The 25134-nt window shown below is 43.3% G+C and overlaps 1 protein-coding gene across 2 annotated transcripts in view; it reads right to left on the bottom strand.

The window, feature by feature from the left end:
- Positions 1-887: 887 nt before the first annotated feature.
- The window catches only part of UBE4A (ubiquitination factor E4A), a 267483-nt gene continuing 243236 nt past the window's right edge, over positions 888-25134 (bottom strand). Inside the window, exon 20 of one of the 2 annotated variants that reach the window (XM_069224739.1) lies at positions 888-2026. In XM_069224739.1, the coding sequence (XP_069080840.1) occupies positions 1891-2026 (136 nt within the window). In that variant the 3' untranslated portion in view covers positions 888-1890. The remainder of the gene's footprint in view (positions 2027-25134) is intronic. The other variant, XM_069224741.1, reaches the window with a different exon arrangement.

Below are 25134 nucleotides of genomic sequence, written 5' to 3'. Positions count from 1 at the left end.
TTTCCAACTAGCACTGTGCGCTCTGAATAACCTTGACCTGAATCTCCTTATATCCACACTGCCTTCATTTACCCTTTACTATTTTGAACAAAAACATAGCTGCACCATGCTCTCCAAGAATATGACTTCCAAACTGACCAAGCTCCCAATTTGAATTGTGCTTGCAACACATCCCCCTCCCTGTTGCCCTGCATAGTTTGCATGACCTCATCAATGCCCCAATCTTAATCTTTGTCCTATGAACAGCTCATATTAAAAAATACCATCCAAGAGACCATGGGCTGTGCCCTGAATTCTGAACTTTTCCTGACCTATGTTATGCATTTATAGCACTTTTGAGCTTCACTATACTCATAAAACATCTAACTTGCCCCATCCTGTCTCAATTCTATTAGACTGTCACTATGCTGATTGTACAGCTACCACCCGCAGCCCCATAACCAAGTGCCTTCTTTGTCTCCGAATCATCAACTATGACTACTTAACTTTGCAGCATGCACTGGACAATGCTATCTGTTTCACTGTACCATCTAAACTGCCCAGTCCCTGTGATCTCCGGGCAGTGACGAGGCATGCTTGATGTTGTACCATAAAGTAAAGATGGCAAGGGTTCCATGACAGTCAAAAGGAGAAATTGGTGCTAAGAGTGGGCCCCCAAGGGTCGGAGGAATCTGTGGTTGAAAGCCATAATACTAATATTCATTACATGCTCTCACAAACCCCAAAAGAATCCGCCGCCCCACTTTGCCACTATCCTATACTGCCCACAAACTCCTGAATAATATAATGATTCTCTAGTCTGAACAATGGTTACATAAAACATATGATTTATATTTTCCCTGGGAGCATCCAGAGGAGGTGGTGACAGTAGTATGTGAAACAAGCAATAAATGTTCAAAATGAATCAGATTTATTTTAATTATGCATCACTTGGGCAGTCCTTGCAGTGATGACCCGAAACCAACAATGATACAAACTACGGCACCTCAATTTCTAGAATAATAACTGAGAGAAGTGTGCTCTGGTTCCGATCTCTGGGGAAGCATATACTAATCAGAAAGGCAGCAATATGTAGATGTCCACAACACAAGTTACCTCTTGGACTGTGGCTGCCAATACTCCACCTCCCATGCCAGATTTCTGATAACTATCAGTCTGACAACACACAAAATGGCTCGTTCTGAAGATATGACAATATTTCTCTTGGGGGTACAGTGGCTCCTTTATCCAACATCACTGGGAATAAAATAAAATAAATATATATATATATATTTTAAAAAAATCTAGTTATTTTCCAGGTTTATGACCAAAACTTAGAAAACAGCTGTTGTGTGGATCGCCAGCAAAGACTCTTGTATTGGTGATCACACTGCTCACATGCCTTGTGGGAGTCCTTACAATGGCCCACTATACAGAGAGATGAATGCTAGTGCTTCTGCCAAAGCAACAACCACCTGAGGCAGGCAGAAAAAAAGGAAAAGGGGGAAAGGCCGTGTGATAGCATAGTAAGAGTGCACCCTCTATGATGTGGCAAGAAAGACCCGAGTTGTTTGCAAAATACATTCTGTATTTTTCCTTTGGTCTATGCATGGAAAAAAATGAAAAATATGCTAGCAATGGTTATCCAAGAAGGGAGAGCTGACAATATAGTGCCTAGATGGTTGTAGAGCAGACTACAGTTTTGATAAAATGGAGACCAGGGTAACCATCGCAGACAAATTTGAGGTCTGGAGAAGTTGTCATTAGGCTGAGGCCTGTGAAGAAGTCCTTCCATCTCTGTAAGGGGTCACTGCATCATTTTTCATGTATCGATCAATAAAAATGGCTCATTTACAAGCTGAGAGTCAGAACACAGGTGTGTCCCGAAGGGTGTGCAGTCTTTTGTTTTACTCATGACATCTCTGTCCTCTGGTCCTTCTGACGTTTACGCTCCTCTAACCATGACTGGATTTTGTCCTTCAGCTCTGTGTTGGGCCTGACCTGATCCATTGTGAGGGGGCTCCGGTTGAAGGGGTCCGTTTGATCACTATAGTAAAAAAAAGCAGAGATTAACTGGTGGCTGAGTACCACCAAATCTTAAAGCACACAGCAGCAATAAATACATTTGATATAAAGACACTTCAATCAAATTCCTTTTACTTCAGTCTTTATTCTTTCATCTCTACTGCCTCAGCAACAGTTCTCCACACAGCTGCTCTTCTAGCTCCTCAACGTTCTACTGTCAACTCCAGCCCAATAACTGTCAGACTCTACCATTCTAAGGGGAAGGGGAGGTGGAACATACTACTTCTATCGGTGTAAATATTAAACTCCTATTAGGATAAACTTATTTATATAGAACAATATATATATATATATTTAATTAAAACTGCGATACAACACATCTTCCCTTCTAACAAAACTAGAAAAAGTACAGTCATCTGCTATCATTAATTACAGTTCATTATACTCAAGTAGTAATCTCGTAATCTTTATGCCAAACAGGAGGTTTAATTCGTCGGCTATATGTTCTTTTCTCATAACCTCCTTCATTGCGATTCTGTGGAACTTCCTGACTTCCTTCCGCTTCCTCAGGATTGCTTTCAGTCTTTTCTACACCCGGTGGCTGTTTGACGATCCTATCCATGCTCCAACACTGTCCATTCTCTAATACAACTACATTTCTTTTTACTTTGGCAATATTGAATGGGCCCATAAACTTGGTCTCTCTCACATTTGACCTCATTCCCTTCAATGGATTTTTAACATACACTCTGTCCCCTACCACCCACTGTTGTTGTTTCGTACCATGTTTCTTATCATACATTCTTCTGTATTTATCTTGGTGCAGAGATAATTTAAGTTTGATATGAGGGGTTGCAGGTTCACTCTTCTCTCCTCCACCGAACCATGAGGGAAAGAATTTTGTGCTTGGTTTTCTGCCTTTTAGCGCAGAAAACGGGGAAACTTTAGTGATTAAATTTGGAGTTGTATGGTATGCCCATAACATGTCTCTGATAGCATTTTCCACACTCAAATGATTAACACTAGCTAACTGTATGCATTCCTTGATCATACGATTGGTTCTCTCAATCAGACCATTTGCCCTTGGGCAATACAAAGCTGTAGTGAGGTGATTTATACTGAGAGATGCAAGGAAGTCTTTCATTGCTAAAGAAGTCAACTGAACCCCATTATCAGTAATAAGGGTAGCTGGTATGCCCTCAACAGCAAACACATCCTTGAGGAAATTTATCACCGATTCAGTTGTGATTTGGTTAACTAATTTTGCATTTATCCAATGCGAGTGGTAGTCAATTAATACTAAGGCAAAGCGTTTGACTACTCCTGTCATGTTGATTGGCCCAATGATATCTAATGCCAGTTTGGACCAAGGTTTGTCAGGTATGGACACAGGAGAAATTGGGGTTTTGCGAATCAATTTCGTTTTATCACTGCGTGCACATATGGTGCAATCTTTGACTTCTGTTTCAGTCATGGAGTCCATATTAGGGAACCAGTACCGTTCCCTAATACGTGATTTTGTTAGGCTTCTGCCCAGATGGCCCTCATGAGCCAGCCTAATGATTTTGTGTCTTAAACTTGCAGGAGGTATTATTTTATCATTCCTAAATACACAATTTCCTATTTCATTTATTTCATATCTCACCTCCCAGTAGCTTTTAATAACTTCATCCAGATCCTTCCTGGATTCAGGCCATCCTTCCTTGGCTCTCAGTTTTAGCAAGGATAGAGATTCATCTTTTTGACATGCTGAATTCCATTCATCTTCATTGATAGAAGATGTAGAAACTACCAATATAGGATATTCTGGAGTATCAAAGTCTTCTACTACATCCAACGGAACTCTAGATAGAAAATCCGCAGCCAAATTTCTATTGCCAGGGAGGTACTCAACCTTGAAACAGAAGCTTTCAAGGCCCAAGTTCCACCTCGCAATCCTTGGAGTGCTGTTGTAAAATCCCTTAGTGGAGAATACATAAACTAAAGGTTTGTGGTCTGTGCGTATGGTAAATTGTGTACCCCAAAGAATTTTTTTTAAATGTTTAACAGCCCAGAAACATGCCAGAGCCTCTCTTTCAATGACTGAGTAATTGGATTCAGCTTTGCTTAGAGCCCTTGATGCAAAAGCCACAATCCTCTCTTTGCCATCAATGACTTGTGATAGTGTAGCCGCCAAACCCAATTTACTGGCATCTGTGGTGAGAATAGTTTTCCTTTCATGATTAAAATTACAAAGATATGGTGCTGATAAAATGGCCTGTTTAATCTTTTCAAATGCATAATCATGACATTCCCTCCATTTATAAGGTATGTGACTCTTAAGTAACTCTCTGAGATCATATGATGTATCTGAGAAGTTTTTGACATATTTGGCCATATATTCAGTGAGACACAGAAATGACTTGAGTTCATCCTTATTTTTGGGCGCCTTTGCTTTTTTAACTGCCTCTACCAGGGAAGTTTTAGGTTTAAAACCATCTCTCGATATTGTATACCCTAGATAATCTACAGAACTCACACCAATCTGGCATTTTTCCTTCTTTAACGTTAAGCCTGCTGTTTTCAGTATATTCAGAACCCTCCTCAGGTTTGTGTTGTGTTCCTCAACTGTCGCCCCATAAATTAAAATGTCGTCCTGGAAACACAAAGTTTTAGGAGTGTCTCCTAAAATATGCTGCATGATTTTCTGAAACACTGCAGCAGCCGACGCCAGCCCGAACGGCATCCTATTGAACATAAAGGAACCCATAGGGGTGGTAAATGCCGTAAGCCACTTAGAATCTGGGTGAAGTTCTACTTGATGATATGCACTGGAAAGATCCAGCACCGAGAAACATACTGCATATCTCCCATGGTACTTAAAATCTCATGGATTATAGGAAGAGGGTGTCTTTCTACCCAAATATTCCTATTCAGGTCTCTTAAATCAATACATACCCTGATGTCTTTTGAATTACTTTTCCTAGCAATCACAATGGGGGATAACCATTCAGAGCTGTCAATAGGTTGAATTATGCCTTGAGATTGCATTCTGTCAAGTTCCTCCTTGAGCGCCTGTTTCAGTAAATGGGGTATCGGTCTGGTTTTGTGTACGGTAGGCTTTGATTGGGGTTTCAACTTGATTTTGTGCTGAAATCCTGCTAATAAACCCAATTTTCCACTAAAAACTTCTGGGAATTCCTGAAAAATTTGTTCTTTTGAGTTGGGTTTGTCAATGATCAAAACTTGTTCTGGATTGTTTGGATCCAACTTAATCCCCAACTCCTTCTGATGCTGCCAGCCCAAAAGACTCGATCCCTCCTTTACAACATAAACCTTCCCCACAGTGGATCGACCCTTGAATGAAATAAGTGCTCTGAACATTCCTTTAAGAGGAATAGGGTCCTGGTTGTAACCTTTGGGGTTAATATCTGGTTCCGTTAAGCTGGTCACAATTCCATCATCAATTTTGTCAAGGTTCACAGCATTAATAATCGTAAAAGGGGAACATGAGTCAGCAAAGACCTTAACCGGGTTGCCATCAATGAAAATTTCACATTCTGGATACTGAAAAGGAATTACTTCTTTATCATTCACCTGTAATATAATTTTTTTAACTTCTTGATGATTTCCTTCTACATTCTTGCCATCATATGGTCTTTCTGGTCTTGACATATCCCTACACACTCTAGCAAAATGCCCTTTTTTGTTACATTTCCTACAAATGGCTGTTCTTGCTTGGCAACCAGTTGAATTCGCTAAATGGTTGCTGCTTCCGCAACGAAAACATTTTAGATTAGGATTTACAATCTTGTTTTTTTGAGGTATTTTATCTACGCCTCTAATTTTGAGAATGTTGTCTTCTTCTATGTTACCTTTGATTTCTGTGACCTGATCTGGAGCAGATGGACATCTAATTTCCTGTAAGCATATAGCAGTATGCTCAATGGATTTAGCAATTTCAATTGCTTCATGTAAGTCAGGTTGCTTTTGTAATAGCTTCTCTTGAATTTTTATATTACTGGTGCAACGAACTAATTGATCTCGAATGAGTGAATCATTAAGCTCCCCAAAATTGCATAAAGTACTTAATCCTCTCAAAGCAGCAATATAGTTGGTTATACTTTCTTGCTTACTTTGATTGCGAGAAAAAAATTTATGACGTTCTAAAACAACATTTATTCTGTCTCCAAATTGTTTTTCTAATTTCATGTATGTGGTGACATATTCATCCCGCACCTGATCTTCTGGAATATTAGGTTCAGGCAAGGATTCGTAAATTTTCCTACCATGTGTTCCTAAATTGTGTAATAAAATATGCTGTTTTCTAACTGGATTAAATCTGTCACCCCCAATGGCAATTAAATATGATTCAAATATTTTGAACCATTCTTTCCATGGAGAACTAGGTTCTCCAACCTCATTTAAAAACGGAACAGGTTGGGACATACCTGCAGCAGCCATCATGAGTACAGATTCCCAGGTAAATAGGGTAAGTCAAATGCAATTCACCTTAACACTAACTAAATACACTATAAAATATTATTGAAGTAACAGTTATGCAGTTATCATCAGTACAGATTCACAGATAAATAGGGTAATTCCAAGGTAAATCCCCTTATCAATAATTAAATACACATAGAAATTATTGAAATAACAGTAGAGAACAACCAAAATGTAAAGAGTAGGTTTTGTAGCAAAATTAGAGGAAAGAGCTCAAGCAACACACTTCCCACCATGCACCTCAAAAATGAAGAGAACTGTGCCTGTCAGCGTTTCATTACAGGTTCCCAGAATGTACCCAGAAAGTGATTGTGAGCGCTTGAAAACGAAGTTCCAGTCAGATTTTCTTTGAATGCACTTCAGATTTCTGGGTTTCAGGTAACCGAGATTTATTTAAAATGTTTTGGTGCACTGCCAGCAACAGAAATGTGAGGATACTCGTTCCGCAGTTTACCGCGCCTTCCACATTACCATATTGGTCTGTATTTGTTTTCCTTTCTGGTTCGAAATGCAGCTTGTAATGTAATTAATTCCGTCTTAAATGCCAGTTCTAAAATCTTTAAGGCAACAGGAAAACAGCCTTTAATTTAATCATATTGTTGTGCTGCCAGGAACAGAATGCTGCTGACATGAAGACACACGATCATTGCACTTTACCGCACTGCATGTGCTTATTATTTTTATATTTTCTTTCCTCTGTGAAATGCCACTTGAAAAATTACAGCCTGGAATACTTTTCTTGTTTTGTGTCAACGCTTAGATGTGTTCCGATCGAAGATATAAATAGAACAGCAGTTTAAGTCTGTGTGCTGACGTGAGAAATTTGAAAAATGGATTGAATTGGAGTAAATAGTGTCCTGGTTCCGAAAGTTAAAGTAAGGCACAGGAAGCGCTAAGGCGAAATGGCACGCTTATGTTCAGCTAGAGTATTCTTTAAAGTAATAACAGTACCTTAAGATAATTAAAGTTGCTGAAGGGTTATCCAAAAGGGGTAGAGATGAGAGTGCCCCCTTCCGCACGTAACTCGTCGCCAGTGATATAAAGACACTTCAATCAAATTCCTTTTACTTCAGTCTTTATTCTTTCATCTCTACTGCCTCAGCAACAGTTCTCCACACAGCTGCTCTTCTAGCTCCTCAACGTTCTACTGTCAACTCCAGCCCAATAACTGTCAGACTCTACCATTCTAAGGGGAAGGGGAGGTGGAACATACTACTTCTATCGGTGTAAATATTAAACTCCTATTAGGATAAACTTATTTATATAGAACAATATATATATATATATTTAATTAAAACTGCGATACAACAACATTCATGCTTGGCTTGCAAATGTGAGCAATAGAAATGGAGAGGTTACCAAGTGGGGTACATAAACTTTATCTAGCAGTTAAGGTGAGTTCGTTACCTGTAATTGTGGTGCTGTATTTTGTGATGCGTTTGCAACATACCTGTCTTCATAGAAGAGCAGACCTGAACAGTGTAATACTGGAAGATGGTTTGACACTGGTAAGGGGAAAGGGCTCATCTGCAGGAGTCAGTGTCATTCTGACAGTTGAGCAGTTCATTGTTCAGGAAATATTCAGGAATTTTCAGCAGGGAAAGCGATCCTACTATAGGTATCCTGAATATGCTCCTATAAATTGCTGACTGAGAGGTAATTGGAGACTTACCTACATTTACAAGCCAGCCTTGTGAACGAGTCTCCCACAACGTTGTGTGCAGAGCACTGAAAACAATCTCCTGGGCAAGAAGATTACTATCCTGTACAATAGTTTTTCACTATGAATCTGCTAGATTGAAATGTTGGGCATTGCTTTTAAAACTGCAGCATTAACTATTAGCAGAGGAGAGATGTGAAGGAGTCTATGCAAATAGCAGTTTAAGCAGCCTTTATGCCACTCTCTCTCCTTGACTGTATATTGGCACAACAGTGCTTGATAGAAAGTGTATACTGGTGTTTGGTGTCTATATATATATATTGTAATGAGACATTACACTTGGACACTATGGTAACTCAGTTTTCCCTCGCAGAATTACTGTTTTCCCTTGTGGAATTTGCTCTTGGACCGACTTGTATATTCACACAGATAAGCAGCGTATCTATAAAGCATGAAACGCCAGAAATCAAACCCTACATGAGTTGACTGAAATAGAGAATCAGATGGGTAGATTGGAGCAGGAGGCAACAGTTGACCCCAACCTATTACCTGACTTTCTAACAGCTACAAAAACAACATACAGAGCTCCTTGAATGATTAGAACTATAAGACATACACTAACCAAACACACGCAGAGGGGGTAAGGCTGGTACTTTACTAGCATGCTTGATACAGCCTCCCAGGGGCCCTACCCAGATCCTACAGGTGATCTTGCATTCAGGTCCGCAATGTTCCACACAACTCAAAGTGAATGGGGCATGCCAAGAATACTACAGTTCCTTATATATAGCCTTCCCCATTCTCCCCCTTGAACGTTGTGCAGACTTCCTCTGGGACCTTAGACTTCCCTGCCTGACCAGCAAATGCTGTACACAATTGGTGGGACCTATAACAGTAGAGGCGGTATGGATGGCCATAAGGGAGATGCCGCGTAGTAAGTCCCCGGGAACAGATGGTTGCCCATCGAATTCTACTCGTCATTCGCCCCACAGCTCATTCCAAAGCTGCTTAAAATGTACAAAACTGCGCTTGAACTCGGGATACTCCCAGCTTCATCGAGTCAGGCCATGGTCACCTCTTTATTGAAGCCAGGACGTACACCAACCAAGCTTTCTCTTATAGACCACTATTGATATTAACCACGGATTACAAAATACTCAGTAGGGTGCTTGCTCAGAGGCTATTGTCGCTCCTCCCTCAACTGATTGAAGTCAATCAATGTGGCTTTATACCCTGTAGAAGCACTTCCCTAAACATCTGTCGCCTGTACCAGGTGATGGAAGTGGCACTTCCTGTCTTCCCAAAGGCGGGATGCTACTACTTGGATTTGCAGCAGGCGTTCGACTCCTTAGAATGGGAATATCTATACATGGTACTCAGGAAATTCAACATAACGGAGGGGTACATTAGATGGGTTAAAGAATTATATTCCCACCCCACGGCCAGAGCGAAGACCGGCAAACATATCTCCCCACCGTACCACATATTCCGGGGAACTTGTAATGGAACCCCTCGCTCAAAAGTTGACAGGAAAGAGTATCCCTCTATGCAGATGACATGCTTCTATATGTGTGTGACATGAATAAGGAGCTTGACTGAGTGAGTCACACCCTCAAACAGTTTGGTGAAATCTTGGGCCTTAAAGTAAACCATTCAAAATCCCTAGCGTTTTCATTCTGAGAGGGGTTGTTCTCCACTGATACAAACCCTTTGGGCATACTCCAGATCCCTGTGGCTTAACAGACATTTAGATATCTCGGTATACAAATATATTGCTCCCCTACTGACCTACTAGAGGGTAATTTGAAAAAGCGATAACTTATTTACGAGTACAGATCAAATTCTGGACCTCACTGCCCCTCTCAGCATCTGTGCGTTTGGCACTGGCCAAGATGGTGATGCTCCCCAGGTTACTGTACTTCTTTGTGAACCTCCCAATTTGCATACCGCAGTCGACCTTTAGAGCATTAAGCATGTTATTGACAGAAATAAAATGGGCCACTGGATGCTGCTGTATTAGTCTTCAAAAACTACAACTGCCCACGGATGAGGGGGAGATGGGCGCGCCCATTTCCAAACATACTGCATAGCAGGGCGGCTGGCACACTGGCTAGCTGGTATTATCTGCAGGATATAAACTACACACAGGCACAATTGGACAATCGCTGGTCCTGCCCAGAAGCCCTGCTCGTAGATGGCGACTGCCTCTGCTGTTGCAGAATGCGCTATGGTACTGGCGCATGGCGCTTAGACTAACCAAGACGGCAGTGCCATATGCACCTAATATCCCTTTAAGCGGTTTACCCACTTCATCTGGAGTTCTTTCCACGTCAAGGGTGAGGCATTGGGAGGAGAACGTTTTTTCCACCCTTAGGGATCTATTGGAGGGGAGCCACCTATTACCCCACAGAGATTTTATAGCCCAGATTCAGCTCCCAGGTACCCTATTTCTAACGCATGTCAATATATTGCATTTTAAATAATGTTCTGGTCTCTGAGGTCCAGGGCTGAACACAAACCAGAGTCCTTCTTGAGTACCAGGAAGGAACATGTGTAACATCCATGGCCCTTTTTCTGTTTCTGCATTATTTTCACAGCTCCTTTCTGCAGAAGTGCTGCCACCTCCTACTGAAGTATAGCCAGGTGGTTTGGGGAGGTATGCACTGCTTGGTGAGGTATACACCGCTTGGTGGAAATCGAGTCAGTGTCCAGACCCCACTTGATAATGTGCCTAGCCTTGAACCACTTCTTGAAAGTTGTGATGCATGACTTCTGGCACACGGGGAAAATTACCATTTGGTCCATATCACAAAAGGCATGGGTGAATCTAGTTAGGAGACAGCATGAATTGATTTTAGTGACATGCTGCCTAAAAAGAAAAACGTTTTCCAAATGCCTCTAAATGCTTTGTCTCCCTGTCAGCAGGTGTGGAAGGGAAGGTTAGGTTCCTTCTAAATGTCCACAGCAAGAAAACTGTATCACAAGACTTTAAGGTGAAGATGTTGAGAGAGGAACTGCAGGTCACCTGGAGCAGGGTGATGCAGTCAGGCAACTTTTAAAACCACAGTGGCAGAGGAAGGTTTCTCCAATGGTGCCATGCCTGGCTCCAGAAAGGCCTCCTGAAAGGGTAATAGGGGCTCTGTCGCAAGGTTTCATGGTCCTCTGTGAGGATATTAGTTTTAGTTTCTGCGGTCTGGAGTTGCAGATTTAGCACCACTGCAGTTATCACTATGATCATTTGAAGAGACATCACCTCAGGAGTTAGTGGTCCAGTGGGAATGTCCATAGCCAGAGCAGGATAAGTATCTTGTATAAGGTTGCTTGCAGATGATAGACCTTGAAATTATTCTTGTGTATATCCATCCAAGTCCATATCTAGGGTATATGAGTCAGTGCCAAAAATTTCATGCAGCCTTTCCCTGTACTGTTCCTCTGCAATGAGGAATTAGACCTCTCAGAGATCACATTTCGGGAACAGCGTTAGTGGTTTCATTTTTGAAGTCCCACGCAGGGGTGGTGCCAATGACAATGGTGCTGTCCAGGGCATAATGTATCAAGACCAGTTCAAAAAAATGCTGGGCCGGAGCCGTTGGGCCCATAGGCATCAATATTGGTTGTCCTTATGGCATAGAAAGGCCCCTAGGGACTCAGGTTGGCACTGATATCTGAGAACAAAAATAGAGTAAACGGCTTCCAAAACAGAGCCAGGTCCAAACTAGGAGTTGGGTACACTGGGTATGCTGGCAGCAGTGCAGAGGAGGTGGACTGCACTGGTCCGGGTAGGTCCGATGGAGACATAGGCCAATTTGGAGATTGGTCCAGTGAAACCACAAAAACAAGGCTGCTTGGAGGGGTGATTCTTGTACCAGTGTTGACTAAATCCAGCTCCGTGGACGAAAGTCCTGTTGGAGGCGGAGATTGGGGAGGGGTGGGGTGAGGTGGGTTGTCAGTCAACTTCTAGCTCTTTTTGTGTTTCTTCTGGTTACCGTCAAAGGAAGAGGATGGAGACTTTGAATGGTGCCTGAAAGACTTCTGACTCAAGAATGCTCTTTGGCTTGAGTCATGAAGAGCTTTACTTCATGATCCTTCATGGCCTTGGTGCACATGCTTTGACATGAAGCACAGGGAACGAGCTCCAGATCTGCGTTAAAGGTGCAGAAAGCAGGGAACTGATGCCGCTGTGGTGGGGCAGACACAATTTGGCTTTGTGATATCACCAACTGCCACCTCCTGCGTCACTACAAAAACAGTGCCCCTTACTGGAGATGCAAGTGCTCTGAAGATTCTAGATCCAATCTAATGCCTGGTATTGTTCTACAGGTGAGAACTCTGCAGTGAGAATTATTCATCAGAACAGAAAGTATAGAGGTATTGAGGAGCTAACCCCTGTTATTTAGGCAAAAAAATATCTAGCAGAGATTTAAAGCTTTGCATTCATCTATGCAAACTTCTTTCAGCAATACTGTGGACACATGGGTGTCAATATAAGGTGCTGATTTTTGTTTTTGTTTTAATAAATCTTGGATTTGTCATCAGTTTATCATGTGATTACTTTCAAGTCAGACTCGAGGCCACTTACATTGGTTATATCAGAGGCTTACATTGTATGCCTTCCGCCAAAAGAAATTGAGATTGAAGTGGTAGATTATTTTAGGCATACAATGGAATTTCCCCCAAATTGGACTTGGTGGTGGGCACTGAAAATGTTTCTTTAACAAAGTCCAAACATCTACTCATTTTTTGTGGGATAAGCAGAATATTATTTGTGTTTCATACTGTTTACAGTTAAGACCAAGGCAATAATAACTTTGATGACAGAGTTAAAAGTTAGTGCAGGGCAAAGAGTGTGAAGGAGCGTTTCGGCACCCAAGCCATTGGACATTGAGCACTGATGCCAGTAATGTAAGGTTGGGGGCATTTTGGCCAGTCAAAGAAGGCACAGAAATTACTTTAGCACAGGGTTTGATAAGCAGGAAATTGATTCAGTTGCTGAGAAATACGTTTTAGCAGGAGGGAAGTCTGGAATTATTCCTCTGCATTGACTGACATCCTCCCAAAAACCTGTAATGTATCCCACATTAAGCCCAAGAAAATAGAGAGTATGTGGGAGAAAAATCACACTGGACATTTGTGGGCCCCACTGTGCCTTCAGGAATGACGATGATAAACTATTGTTGTAGAATACTTTTCTTGGTGGCCCATTCTAAAATTTGTTATTCAAACCACCATTCAAGACACAAGTTATTTCCCCTAAGATATTTCCGACGTTTTTGTCAAAAGATGGAACAGAGATCCCAAATAAGGGTTACAGTTGATTATTTGTGAAGGAGGCTATTGGAGGGGGGTAGGTTAAAAAACAAATAAAAACTTGTTGGTGTATAGAGCTACTCCCCATTGTGAAACAGGCAACATCCCTAGGAGTTGATGAGTAGGGACACCAGGCCCGCGCTGAAAGTAGAAAAGACCAAAGCAGAAGCTGGCTTACAAAAAAAAAATCCCATGACCATAAAAAATTAGAATACAACAGAGGAAGTAAGAGTATGGTTAAGTATGGAAATCCACTTACTATAGTTGATTTAGTTAGGACTAAGAATAGGAGTGTAGTGTGGTTAGTTTTATGTATTCATTGCGCTTTAGCTTCAGGCTTTAGGCCTTTGTGCACTTTGCCCTGAATAATATTTTATTCATTTGCTGACAGCTTAGAGCCTCTGTGCACTTTGCTCTACATGCTTTTTATTAGGCTTCGTACTGTTATTTTTTAAATAGCCAGTTCTACGGTGTTGTTTTTTATTCATATCACACTGTTTTGCCTACTTCAGCACTGGAGTTCTCCATAACATATTTACTCTGTGCTTCAGTCAAGGATACAGTCTGGTACATTGCCGATAGACGTGGTAAGAGTTTAGACTTGGCATTCCTGCGTAGGGACATTTTGTGATCACAATGACATGTTAGTTATAAAATCACTTCCTTGTCCCAATACACGCGAGAGGGAGATTCCGACCAGGAAACCACAACTAGACGCTGACTGCCTCGTTGCAGATGCTGAACCAAGATCACAGGTCTTTACTCAGGTATGAGGGCTGATGTCTCCACAGTGATTCTAATAGGCAAGCTAGAAGCTTAACATGCTGTGCTCTAAATAGAACAAGCAGAAGGAGAGTAGAAACTGTTAGACAATATGATAGCTTTGTTCTTATGTTTTACTCTCCTGGTGACTATTTCAATCCTACTGTGTTGTATCGTTCTGGTTATTGCGGCTCACGCCTTAATATCTAAAATACAGTCGTTTTATTAAAAACATTATATAAAACTTATACTGTCTTTGTCATTTGTATATGAGATCACATTGGAAATAAGAGAGTTGGTTTGGATCTGAGTAACCACGACTTCCCTGAGAAGTTCCAAAGATGTCATGCGCTCGGCTGCCGAATCATTCCTTCCACATGGGAGAAATGAGGCACTGCTAGTTAGCCGGAGCAAAAAACGGATTTAGGGTGACAGAGTTCTTTACACGTGGGTCAGACTCAGTCCCCCACACCGTTATAGATCCTGCTACCTAGAAATCCAGTAGTCTCATTTAGAATAATGAGAGCCCACGCGACATGGCGCCGCCAACGTTTGGTCTGGCTCTAATGATTAGGTACGACTGACTCTCTTGGTCTCATATATATTTTGACTCCTCGGTTCCGTATACGGAGACGTCCGTGGGGCTGACGGTTTCCGCCGCCACGGCATAGGTGCTTCCTGTTGCTTAGTGGTTGGTTGTTCAAGCTTGAACTTTAAAAGGAAAAACCCCGATATTGGTGTGCCTTCTCTGACCTGCAGCTATTTTTTATAAAAATGGCGAATCCTAATGTGGTGAATATAGCAATTAATATATGTCAACCGCTCACTGGACATCTATTGACACATGGACTGACAGTCCAGGGGGGTCCAGTCACTTTTGTGGTGGACGCCCATGCAGCCTATAGAACAGAACGTTTTTATTCTTGGGTCGGATTTCCAGCAGTGGATGGGGGAACAAATACTTTTCACGAATATACTGTTGCGAATGTCCCTGGACAATACAGGGCTTACGCTTATTTAGAAATACCTCTATCTTATCAAGAACACCATAATTGGCTTGATGGCGCCCTCCCACACACAGTAACACAAGCTAGGTTAGGTCCACCAAGTAATGATGGTCCTACCTGGCCTTTATTGGCTACATATACACCTCATCCTGCGGTTGCTCAATTGGCAGTGGTTGAAGTTCGTCGTTTATATACAGAATTAACGGCTACATATAGACGATTAGTTCAGTTTGTCATGCAGACACTAAATACGAATGCAGCGCGTGCTGCTTCAGCGCACTCACAGGCTGTGGTTCCGGGTATTAATCCGGCCACTGTGCACTCAGTTATGGGTAAAGTACCGGCTAAACGAGAGGAGACTCCATTTTGGCAGGCGCAAAAAATTAATACGCTGGAAGCAGTATTTCCCCATACGGGACCTCAGGATAAACATAGAATTTTGACGATGTGTTTGGCGTACGGGATGGTTCCTCCGGTGGACCTTTGTAATACCTGGGGCACGGTGTTTGCCGCGCTCTACACTACGGCACACGGTACACCGACATTAGCTAATTTACCGGACGTACTTAAACAGATTCAGGATGAATATGGGGCTGCCACTGCCTTGGATTTGGGCATGCAGTTGCTGGGCAATTTTGCCACAGTTTCTTCTATTATTTTGAGTAATCTCAAAGGAGAGGAAGTAGCACTAGCAGTGCGAATGCGTCTTCGGGATATTCCGCTGCTTAATCAGGAGCGGGAGCTTCCGAGAATAATAGCGGAAACATATTCTAGTATTGGTCGTGATAGCCTGGGGGCTAGACCACAAAAACCCCAGTTACAGGGTAAAAATAATAAAGACAATGCTAAACAGCAACAACCTGAGGGTTCGAAAAAGCGCTGGGAAAAGAAACATCAAACACCTAAGAAAGATGGTGGGCAGTCTCCGCAACCGGAGACCCCACAGAATAAGTATAATCTCAGGAATAGGGATACTTTGAAGATGCCTGATAGATATCAATATACTGATACACGCCAATCTCGTTCCTTTCAGGACTCCTCGGAAAAGAGAAGTGAGAGAGGTGGGCGGTCAGAGCCGCGGACGGAGTACGTGAAACCGAGACAGGATTCACAACGCTCAGCTGAGGTTTCTATTAAACAAGAAGAGAAACCGCTGCAACAAAAACAGCAATTTAAAAAGAAGAAAGTGGCAGCTGTCTCAGTCAGACATGCCGCTCAAGAAGAGAGTTCTCTTGACGAACAAGACATGGGCGTTAGCACTGTTAGACAGCGCGGCAGAGGTCACAATAGTTCGCCGGAGTCTTCTAGAGCATCTGGAGGTGAAAGCAACTGATGACTTCATACAAGTCGAGACGGCGGATATGCGAGTCTCTGATCCTGATAGAGTATATAATGTGACTCTGCGATTGGAAGGGGACATTGACCGTATTATAAACGCCATTTTTTGGGACCATGTGGTGAAATCATATGATGTTCTGCTGGCCGAACAAGATTGGCCACCTGACTTTGTTCGCGACTGTCCGGTTTGGGAGGAGGTAATTACACCTTCCTTCTCATCACTTGTTCCGAGAGAACTAGCGGAGTCCTATAGTAAATCATGGGCTCTAGCACAGGCTCCCGCCTTGTATAGAAATAACGTGGGGTGGGACAGACAATCACCTTATCATGTAATTCCGATAAAGGGCGAACCTCAGCCACAACCGCAGTATCCTATCAAATTTGAAGCAAGGGCATCGGTTAGAAAAATTCTTACACAATTGGAGTATCAGGGTGTAATTGAACCCTGTGTCTCGCCGATGAATAATCCCTTGTTTCCGGTTGCTAAACCGGACCATTCATATAGGATAGTGGTGGATTACCGACATTTGAATAGTCATACACGCACATATGCAATACAGAATTCACACAGCGCAGCGCTTATGAATAATATAGTGCGTAAAAAATACAAGACAACATTGGATATCTCAAATGGATTTTTCTGCCAGAATATAGCGCCCGAGAGTCAGGACTATACCTGTTTCAGTGCGTTTGGCTCTCAGAAAATTTTTTGTCGTTTGCCTCAGGGGTATAAGAATAGCCCAGGACTGTTTTCGGCTCGTGTAACTGAAATGCTGCATGAGTTCGACCCTGAAGCATTATCATATGTTGATGACATATATCTGACAGATGATGAGATTCTGCAACATCTAAGGCGTGTATCGCGCATTGTTGTGGGGTTTGCTGATATTGGCTATAAGTTTAATTTTAAGAAATCAAAGATTGCCTTCCTCAGCGTCATTTTCCTGGGATATGAGTTGTCGAGTGAGGGCAAGAGCCTAGCGCCACATTTTTTGGAGAAATGTGCTTTATTGCAGCCTCCTAATACGGTTCGGAAGCTCCAGTCATTGTTGGGGTTTCTGAATTTTGGCAGAACTTACATTCCTGAATATGCGACGCGTATAAAACCCTTATACGAGTTGATTCGCCCGAATTTTTTGAGTAGATTTTGGACGATTGAACATACACACATACTGCGAGAGTTACAGAGTGATCTCTTAGCAGTTAAACACTTACACACACGGGACAATAAGACACATTTAGTCATCAGGGTGATACCTGGGGCTGTTGGGTTTACTTATGTCACCTTTAATGAAGGGGAGACAGTCCCGATTGCATACAAGTCACACTTGTATTCTGCTGCAGAGCAACGTTTTGCACAAACTGAGAAAATTCTCACTGCAGTACAGATGGCTGTTATTAAAGAAAGACCGCTGGCCCAGGGTCAACGCATTGTTGTTGTTTCCCCAGTTCCGGCTTTAGAGGCCGTTACAAAAGCGAGTGTTCCTAATTCGAAAGCTTTACACCGCGATGGATACAATGGGCTACGTCTTTAACAGCCACTGATGTAGATTATGTATTTGACCCTAAACTGCAGACTCAAGAATTTTTTCAATATGAAATGGAATACCCTGTTCCTGCTGGTACGTTACCTATTGAACAATATCAAGTGGTCATGTATACCGATGGCTCTGCGCAACCAGCGGTTGGGACTAAACAACAGTATTCTGCTGCATGTGCGGTGGTGAGCGGCACTATGGAGGGGGAAGTGTTCTGCCCCCGACATACTTATACTAAAACCTTGGGAGATTGCACGGCACAGCTGGCTGAGCTCAAAGCTCTATTGTTAGCATTGGAGCACGCGGATCCGGCACTTTTAACCTTGCTGGTCTGTGACTCCTACTACTGTGTGCAGTCTTTCAATGAATATTTACACTATTGGAAGATGAATGGGTTCAGAGATTCTAAAGGCAACACCATTAAACATAAAATGTTGTGGGGTAAGGTTGCGGATCTGAAGGAAACGCTTCCTAATGTCCATGTTGTACATACACTTGGACACTAGCGCGTTGGAATACATGTTGCTGGGAATACTTTGGCTGATGAAGCTGCGAAATCGGCAGTGGCTGTCGCCACTGTGGCCGCAGTGACTCGTTCGAGTTCCAAACCAGACACAGAAATTTCGGCTGCCATAAAGGCTACGGCTGCTGGCACGCCCTTTCCTAAAGGATTTCCTTCAAAATATAGTTACTGCTTGAATGGTGCGCTGAATGCTACTGTTACAATTCCAGGCATTGGTGTACGTGAAATTCCCAATAAAATTGAGAGACCTCGATTGATTTCTGCAGCACATGAGGGGGTGGCTTCTGCACATGCTGGGGTGGCTGCCACGATTTCACTTTTACAGGCTCGTTACTGGTGGCCTGGTCTCTATAACGAGACAAAGCAATATGTCCTTTGTTGTGACGTTTGTCAACAAATTAAAGCATCGTCGGCTAGACGCCCGCAGCAGACGCCCCTTCTGATTTCAAATAAACCATTACAGTGTGTGTACTTGGATCATTGTGGTCCGCTGACACCAGATAGTGCATACAAATATATATTGGTTGCTGTAGATTCGTGCTCCAGATTTGTGTGGGTCTGGCCACAATGCTCGGCTGACGCTCAAACTGTTATTAAAGATTTGCGCATCTTTGTCGATACATTTGCAGTTGCGGCTTTTCATTCGGACCAGGGCCCTGCTTTTGCCTCTAAGGCATTCAGGGACACCATGGCTTCGTTGGGGGTCCAACTCCAATTCTCGTCTCCATTTCATCCAGAGGGAAATTCTGTCGTGGAGCGTTTAAATCGTGATTTAAAGCAGTCCTTAACGGCCAGAGTTATAGGTACGGGTCGTGGTTGGCTAGCCCACCTATATGGAGTACAGAGAGCACTTAACTTGCCTAGAAGGTCACTGGGGGGTCGTACTTCATATGAGTGCCTGTTTGGAACACGAATGTATGTTCCTGATCTAGATGGTCCTGGTGTGGAGGCGGCAGATACGCCCTTTGACATAAATGATCGTGTCACTGTTTTGCAGGATTTACAACAATTCCGTGAAGATAACTCTTCTGCCAGTGCTGCCTCCTCAGGAATTAAGGATGAGCCAGTAACACCTACTGGTTGGATACCCAGGATTGGGGATCTGGTGCGTGAAAAGGTCGCAGTTAAAAAAGAATTTGGTCCTTCTTATTGAGAACCTGTCCCTGTGTTAGGGGTGAGCGGCACGAGAACTGTGATTTTACCGCCGCTGCGAGGGGCCAAAGGAAATCGCTTTGTTTCCATTGATAATGTCAAGTTACAACATGTGGCCGATTCTGCACAGCAGACCAAGAGGGACACCCAGTAGTTCCGGAATCCGTCTCACTACTGGGGAGGAAGTCCCGCTGCAGGTGATTTTCACCGACACTGTTTCCTCTCCGAGCTTGGGGAGGGTGGATGATGATCTTGCGATTGTTCCACTGACGGCGATTAATATGGAATCTTGTGATCAAATTGCTGTACGTTCTACTGACGTTTCTGAACATGTGGTTTATAGCGTGGCACGGCGAGAGCCTCCATCTGCTTCTTTGTTCACAGTTGCACCTTTTGCTAGAACTGCTTCTGGCTGCTTCAACGACGCTGATAATGATGTGTCCGGCTCCTCGTCCTCGATGTCTTCTGTCCACGGTCCATGACGGCTGCTGGGTTGGCTTAAACGCACATATTTTGTTTTTCCTTGGAACTATTTTTGGCTGTTTTTGGCCGTGATGACTATTTTATTATGGTTGGGATTTGTGGTTACTTTTTTTCTGATAATACATGGTCATTTTCTTCCTGATCGATCTGACATTGAGCATGTGGAGACTGTGTTAAAACCGCATTTTTCGTCTCATATGGTTCGAAGAGACTTGTTCACAGTGAACATTTCTGCTATACCAGTTCCGGATGGAATTGTGTGGGATAAAGTAATGTTTGATATATATGGTCCCACTGAATTGATTCAAATACCGTATGTCCTCAAATTATCAATGAATGATATTGTTATACCTGGCATTGTTTCTGATGGTTGGGATGTGAAGACAGTAGATTCTATGCTAACGGATTTGCAATATTATACTGTCTATGACGATGATGATGCTTACCAGTTTAGAGATATTCATGGTGACATGTTTTGTTACAACTATTATGGACACCACTTTATTCATAAAGCAAGTAGCCCTAAGTCCATGTTTAATTATGTGCAATGGGAACATTGCTCGACTCCTCCACAAGGGAGTTCGAAAACGTATTATGATAAATTTGCATATTTTGCTGGGCATGATCCACGTAATGCTAAGTCCTACTATTTTAAAGTTGCACCGTATTCTAATAAGCAAATGTTATTGACCAATACTAAATTACTGTATTCCAATTTGTTTGTATCTAAACTTTCGGTCGAGGGATATGAATACTGGTTTAAAACTGTTGACTTGAAAAGTGTTTGGGGTTCGAAAAATTGGCAAATGCAAGGCAGGGACACGTTATTTAGGGCATGTATTATCCCTGTGCAGATGATTTTCCTCAATGACACAGTACAACAGACTAGCTGTTTGGGCTTAGCGACAATTAAGGAGTTGACTTTGCCTAGTATACCTGTCCCTTCTAAATTAAAAAATTGGCAGCACTATGTGAATGCTACTTTCAGTGACTTTACACATTGGGTCCAGAATGGTACGCTTAACACTTCATCGTTACATCCAGGCGGGTGGTTATTATGGCCTGTAGACACTAATATGTGTCATCAACGTTTTGTCACCTCTTCAGGGGGGTTCAGGACTAGTAGGGCAGACCCTCGTTACGTTTCACCAGAACATGCTGATATTATAACTACATACAGTGTGGGGAAGCTTTGTCAGCAATGGTTGAAGTCATCCACGCTGGATGCAGTTAAGTCACATCTCACGTTACTGTCTAATGATACTGATTTACAAGATTTTTTGTCAGGTCCCAAAGTACCACGGAAGAAAAGGTTCTTATACGAGGTTTATAATGAGATTTGGAAGCTTTCACAACAAGAGGCTGCAGCCCGGTTGAGGCAGATTGATCAAGAAAATCTGATGCAGACTTTGGGGGTCATTCTGACCCCGGCGGTCTTAGACCGCCGGGGCCAGGGTCGGCGGGAGCACCGCCGACAGGCCGGCGGTGCCCCGCAGGGCATTCTGACCGCGGCGGTAAAGCCGCGGTCAGACCGGCAACACTGGCGGTCTCCCGCCAGTGTACCGCCGCCCTTTTGAATCCTCCAAGGGGGCGCAGCTAGCTGCGCCGCCGAGGGGATTCCGACCCCCCCTACCGCCATCCAGTTCCCGGCGGTCCGCCGGGAACCGGATGGCGGTAGGGGGGGGTCGAGGGGCCCCCGTAAGAGGGCCCCTATGAGTATTTCACTGTCTGCTTGGCAGACAGTGAAATACGCGACGGGTGCAACAGCACCCGTCGCACCTTCCCACTCCGCCGGCTCGATTACGAGCCGGCATCCTCGTGGGAAGGGAGTTTTTCCCTGGGCTGGCGGGCGGTCTTTTGGCGACCGCCCGCCAGCCCAGGGAAAAACTTAGAATACCCTCCGCGGTCTTTCGACCGCGGAGCGGTATTTCAGAGGGGGGAACTCTGGCGGGCGGCCTCCGCCGCCCGCCAGAGTTAGAATGACCCCCTTTGTCTGTTGTTGATAATGGCATGCATACCCTTTCTGACCGTGTTTACACGATTGACAGCATTGTTTCCTCTGCCATTGACATTATTAAATCGGACATGTCTTCTTTATATCATGGGCAGAGTCAGACGCGGTCCATCATGCAGCTGGGTTGGACTCTTCAGACCTTGAAGGCGGGTCGCGTTCCATGGCAGCACGTTCGTGCCAGAGAGATCTTTATCTCTTTTAATTTGACTCGTCAACAACAACTGATGGCTAAAAAGGAAGCGACATATGTTATGTTAAATATTGAGAAATTAGAGAAACTGCCTTTCACGGTGGCTGAGATTCCGTCAGCTGAATGGTTGATTCATGGGGTTATTAATTTGCCTATCTCTACTTTGCAATTTACTTCGTGTTTGAAGCACATTCCGGTGGGTAGATATGAACTATTGGGAGACAGTTACATACACGAGGTGTGGGACCTTCCTTTTCAGTACAGATGTGTTAATGGTTTGAAGGAGGTTTTTCTTAGCGGCAGCAAATGCGAAGCTTCTGTCAGCCATTCAATGGTTTGTAAACAGCTGTCCTTGCACGGGGCGTGTAACGCTTCGATTGCTAACTTAGCTTGTTATCTGAAGGGAGTTCCAGTCCCGGTTATTAAAAACACTTTCCAGGTGCTTTCTAACGGCAGTTACATTGTTCTTAACAGCGAACGCTGCTGTGGCATGCGTGCCGGAATAGTTTACATCGTCGTTGTCAACAAGGCCGTTACGTGCTGCGGGAATGTGTTGTTTCCCCCCACTCAAATTAGGGAGGTAGCGGACATCTGGCCTCATATTGCTACCTCCAAGGTTGATTTCGACAAGTTGAGCCGGCTAAAAGCTTTATTGTTTCAAAAGCATGTGGCCCTTACATCTGCTAGCGAGACCTACGCACTTCAGGTGGCAAGGTCATCGGCGGAGATACAGTCCCTTTTGAATACTAACTTTCCGAATCACTTCGGTGAACTAGTGGGACGTATATTTAATGCATCCAGCACTGCTGGTATTGCACATTTTTTCAAAGTCGTTGGTGTTGGTTTTGCTCATACCTTCTCTTCCATATTCGGTTTGATACCTTCGGCTATACATTCTATTTTCGGAAGCATTTTTGGGGGTTTCCCGATTACTTTGGCTTTATTGGCTGGAGTCTTGCTGTTGTTGCTATTTTTTCGCAATGGCTGTCCCGTCACGACGAGATCCTGTATTGCTGCTCCCGTCAGCGCAGCTGTGTCGTGAACGCATGATGCAGCATTTTGGAGCGACACTCCTGGGACATTTGGAGTGCGACTGGTCTCTGTCATTCAGACCGGTTTTGGATTGTGTGCAACCCGTGTTTCGATGCCTTTGGTGCTCGTTTGAACATGCACTGGCTCTCTGTCTCTCATTGCAGCGCCCTCCAATGGTCGATACTGATCTGTTGATGTTCCCGATTAGGGCTCATTCCCAGACTTGTGCACTACGGATGCGCTTGCTTCGTGAGGCAGTTTATGAGATTCCCTTCCTGGAGGAAGATGGTATTGTCTCTTTCATAGGCCCTGCACGGGGTGCCGCCCTGAATGGTTTTGGGGCTTTGGATCACACCTGCTCCTTGGTACTTTGTGGCGTGGATCTTCCGATATTGACATATATCGAAGTGGAGGAACTCCTGCGTTCTATTGCTTCTATCGGACGATTGGATTTTTACGAAATTGACACTATATTGAATTTGGCTTTATGATCACATGTTACCTAAATTTATGACTTTGTTGTCTTCTCACCTTGTCAAAATAATTGTTTTAGGTATTGTTTATATTTAGGGCATCCTTTTATATTATTGGAACCACTTACTACCGACAAGGGGAGGGTGTAGTGTGGTTAGTTTTATGTATTCATTGCGCTTTAGCTTCAGGCTTTAGGCCTTTGTGCACTTTGCCCTGAATAATATTTTATTCATTTGCTGACAGCTTAGAGCCTCTGTGCACTTTGCTCTACATGCTTTTTATTAGGCTTCGTACTGTTATTTTTCAAATAGCCAGTTCTACGGTGTTGTTTTTTTATTCATATCACACTGTTTTGCCTACTTCAGCACTGGAGTTCTCCATAACATATTTACTCTGTGCTTCAGTCAAGGATACAGTCTGGTACATTGCCGATAGACGTGGTAAGAGTTTAGACTTGGCATTCCTGCGTAGGGACATTTTGTGATCACGATGACATGTTAGTTATAAAATCACTTCCTTGTCCCAATACACGCGAGAGGGAGATTCCGACCAGGGAACCACAACTAGACGCTGACTGCCTCGTTGCAGATGCTGAACCAAGATCACAGGTCTTTACTCAGGTATGAGGGCTGATGTCTCCACAGTGATTCTAATAGGCAAGCTAGAAGCTTAACATGCTGTGCTCTAAATAGAACAAGCAGAAGGAGAGCAGAAACTGTTAGACAATATGATAGCTTTGTTCTTATGTTTTACTCTCCTGGTGACTATTTCAATCCTACTGTGTTGTATCGTTCTGGTTATTGCGGCTCACGCCTTAATATCTAAAATACAGTCGTTTTATTAAAAACATTATATAAAACTTATACTGTCTTTGTCATTTGTATATGAGATCACATTGGAAATAAGAGAGTTGGTTTGGATCTGAGTAACCACGACTTCCCTGAGAAGTTCCAAAGATGTCATGCGCTCGGCTGCCGAATCATTCCTTCCACATGGGAGAAATGAGGCACTGCTAGTTAGCCGGAGCAAAAACCGGATTTAGGGTGACAGAGTTCTTTACACGTGGGTCAGACTCAGTCCCCCACACCGTTATAGATCCTGCTACCTAGAAATCCAGTAGTCTCATTTAGAATAATGAGAGCCCACGCGACAGGAGACTGGATAATAA

Source organism: Pleurodeles waltl, chromosome 3_1 (genome assembly GCF_031143425.1).
Source record: "Pleurodeles waltl isolate 20211129_DDA chromosome 3_1, aPleWal1.hap1.20221129, whole genome shotgun sequence".
Taxonomy (NCBI): Eukaryota; Metazoa; Chordata; class Amphibia; order Caudata; family Salamandridae; genus Pleurodeles; species Pleurodeles waltl.
Note: the sequence above shows the minus strand (reverse complement) of the source record. Positions and strands in the feature narration are given on the sequence as shown.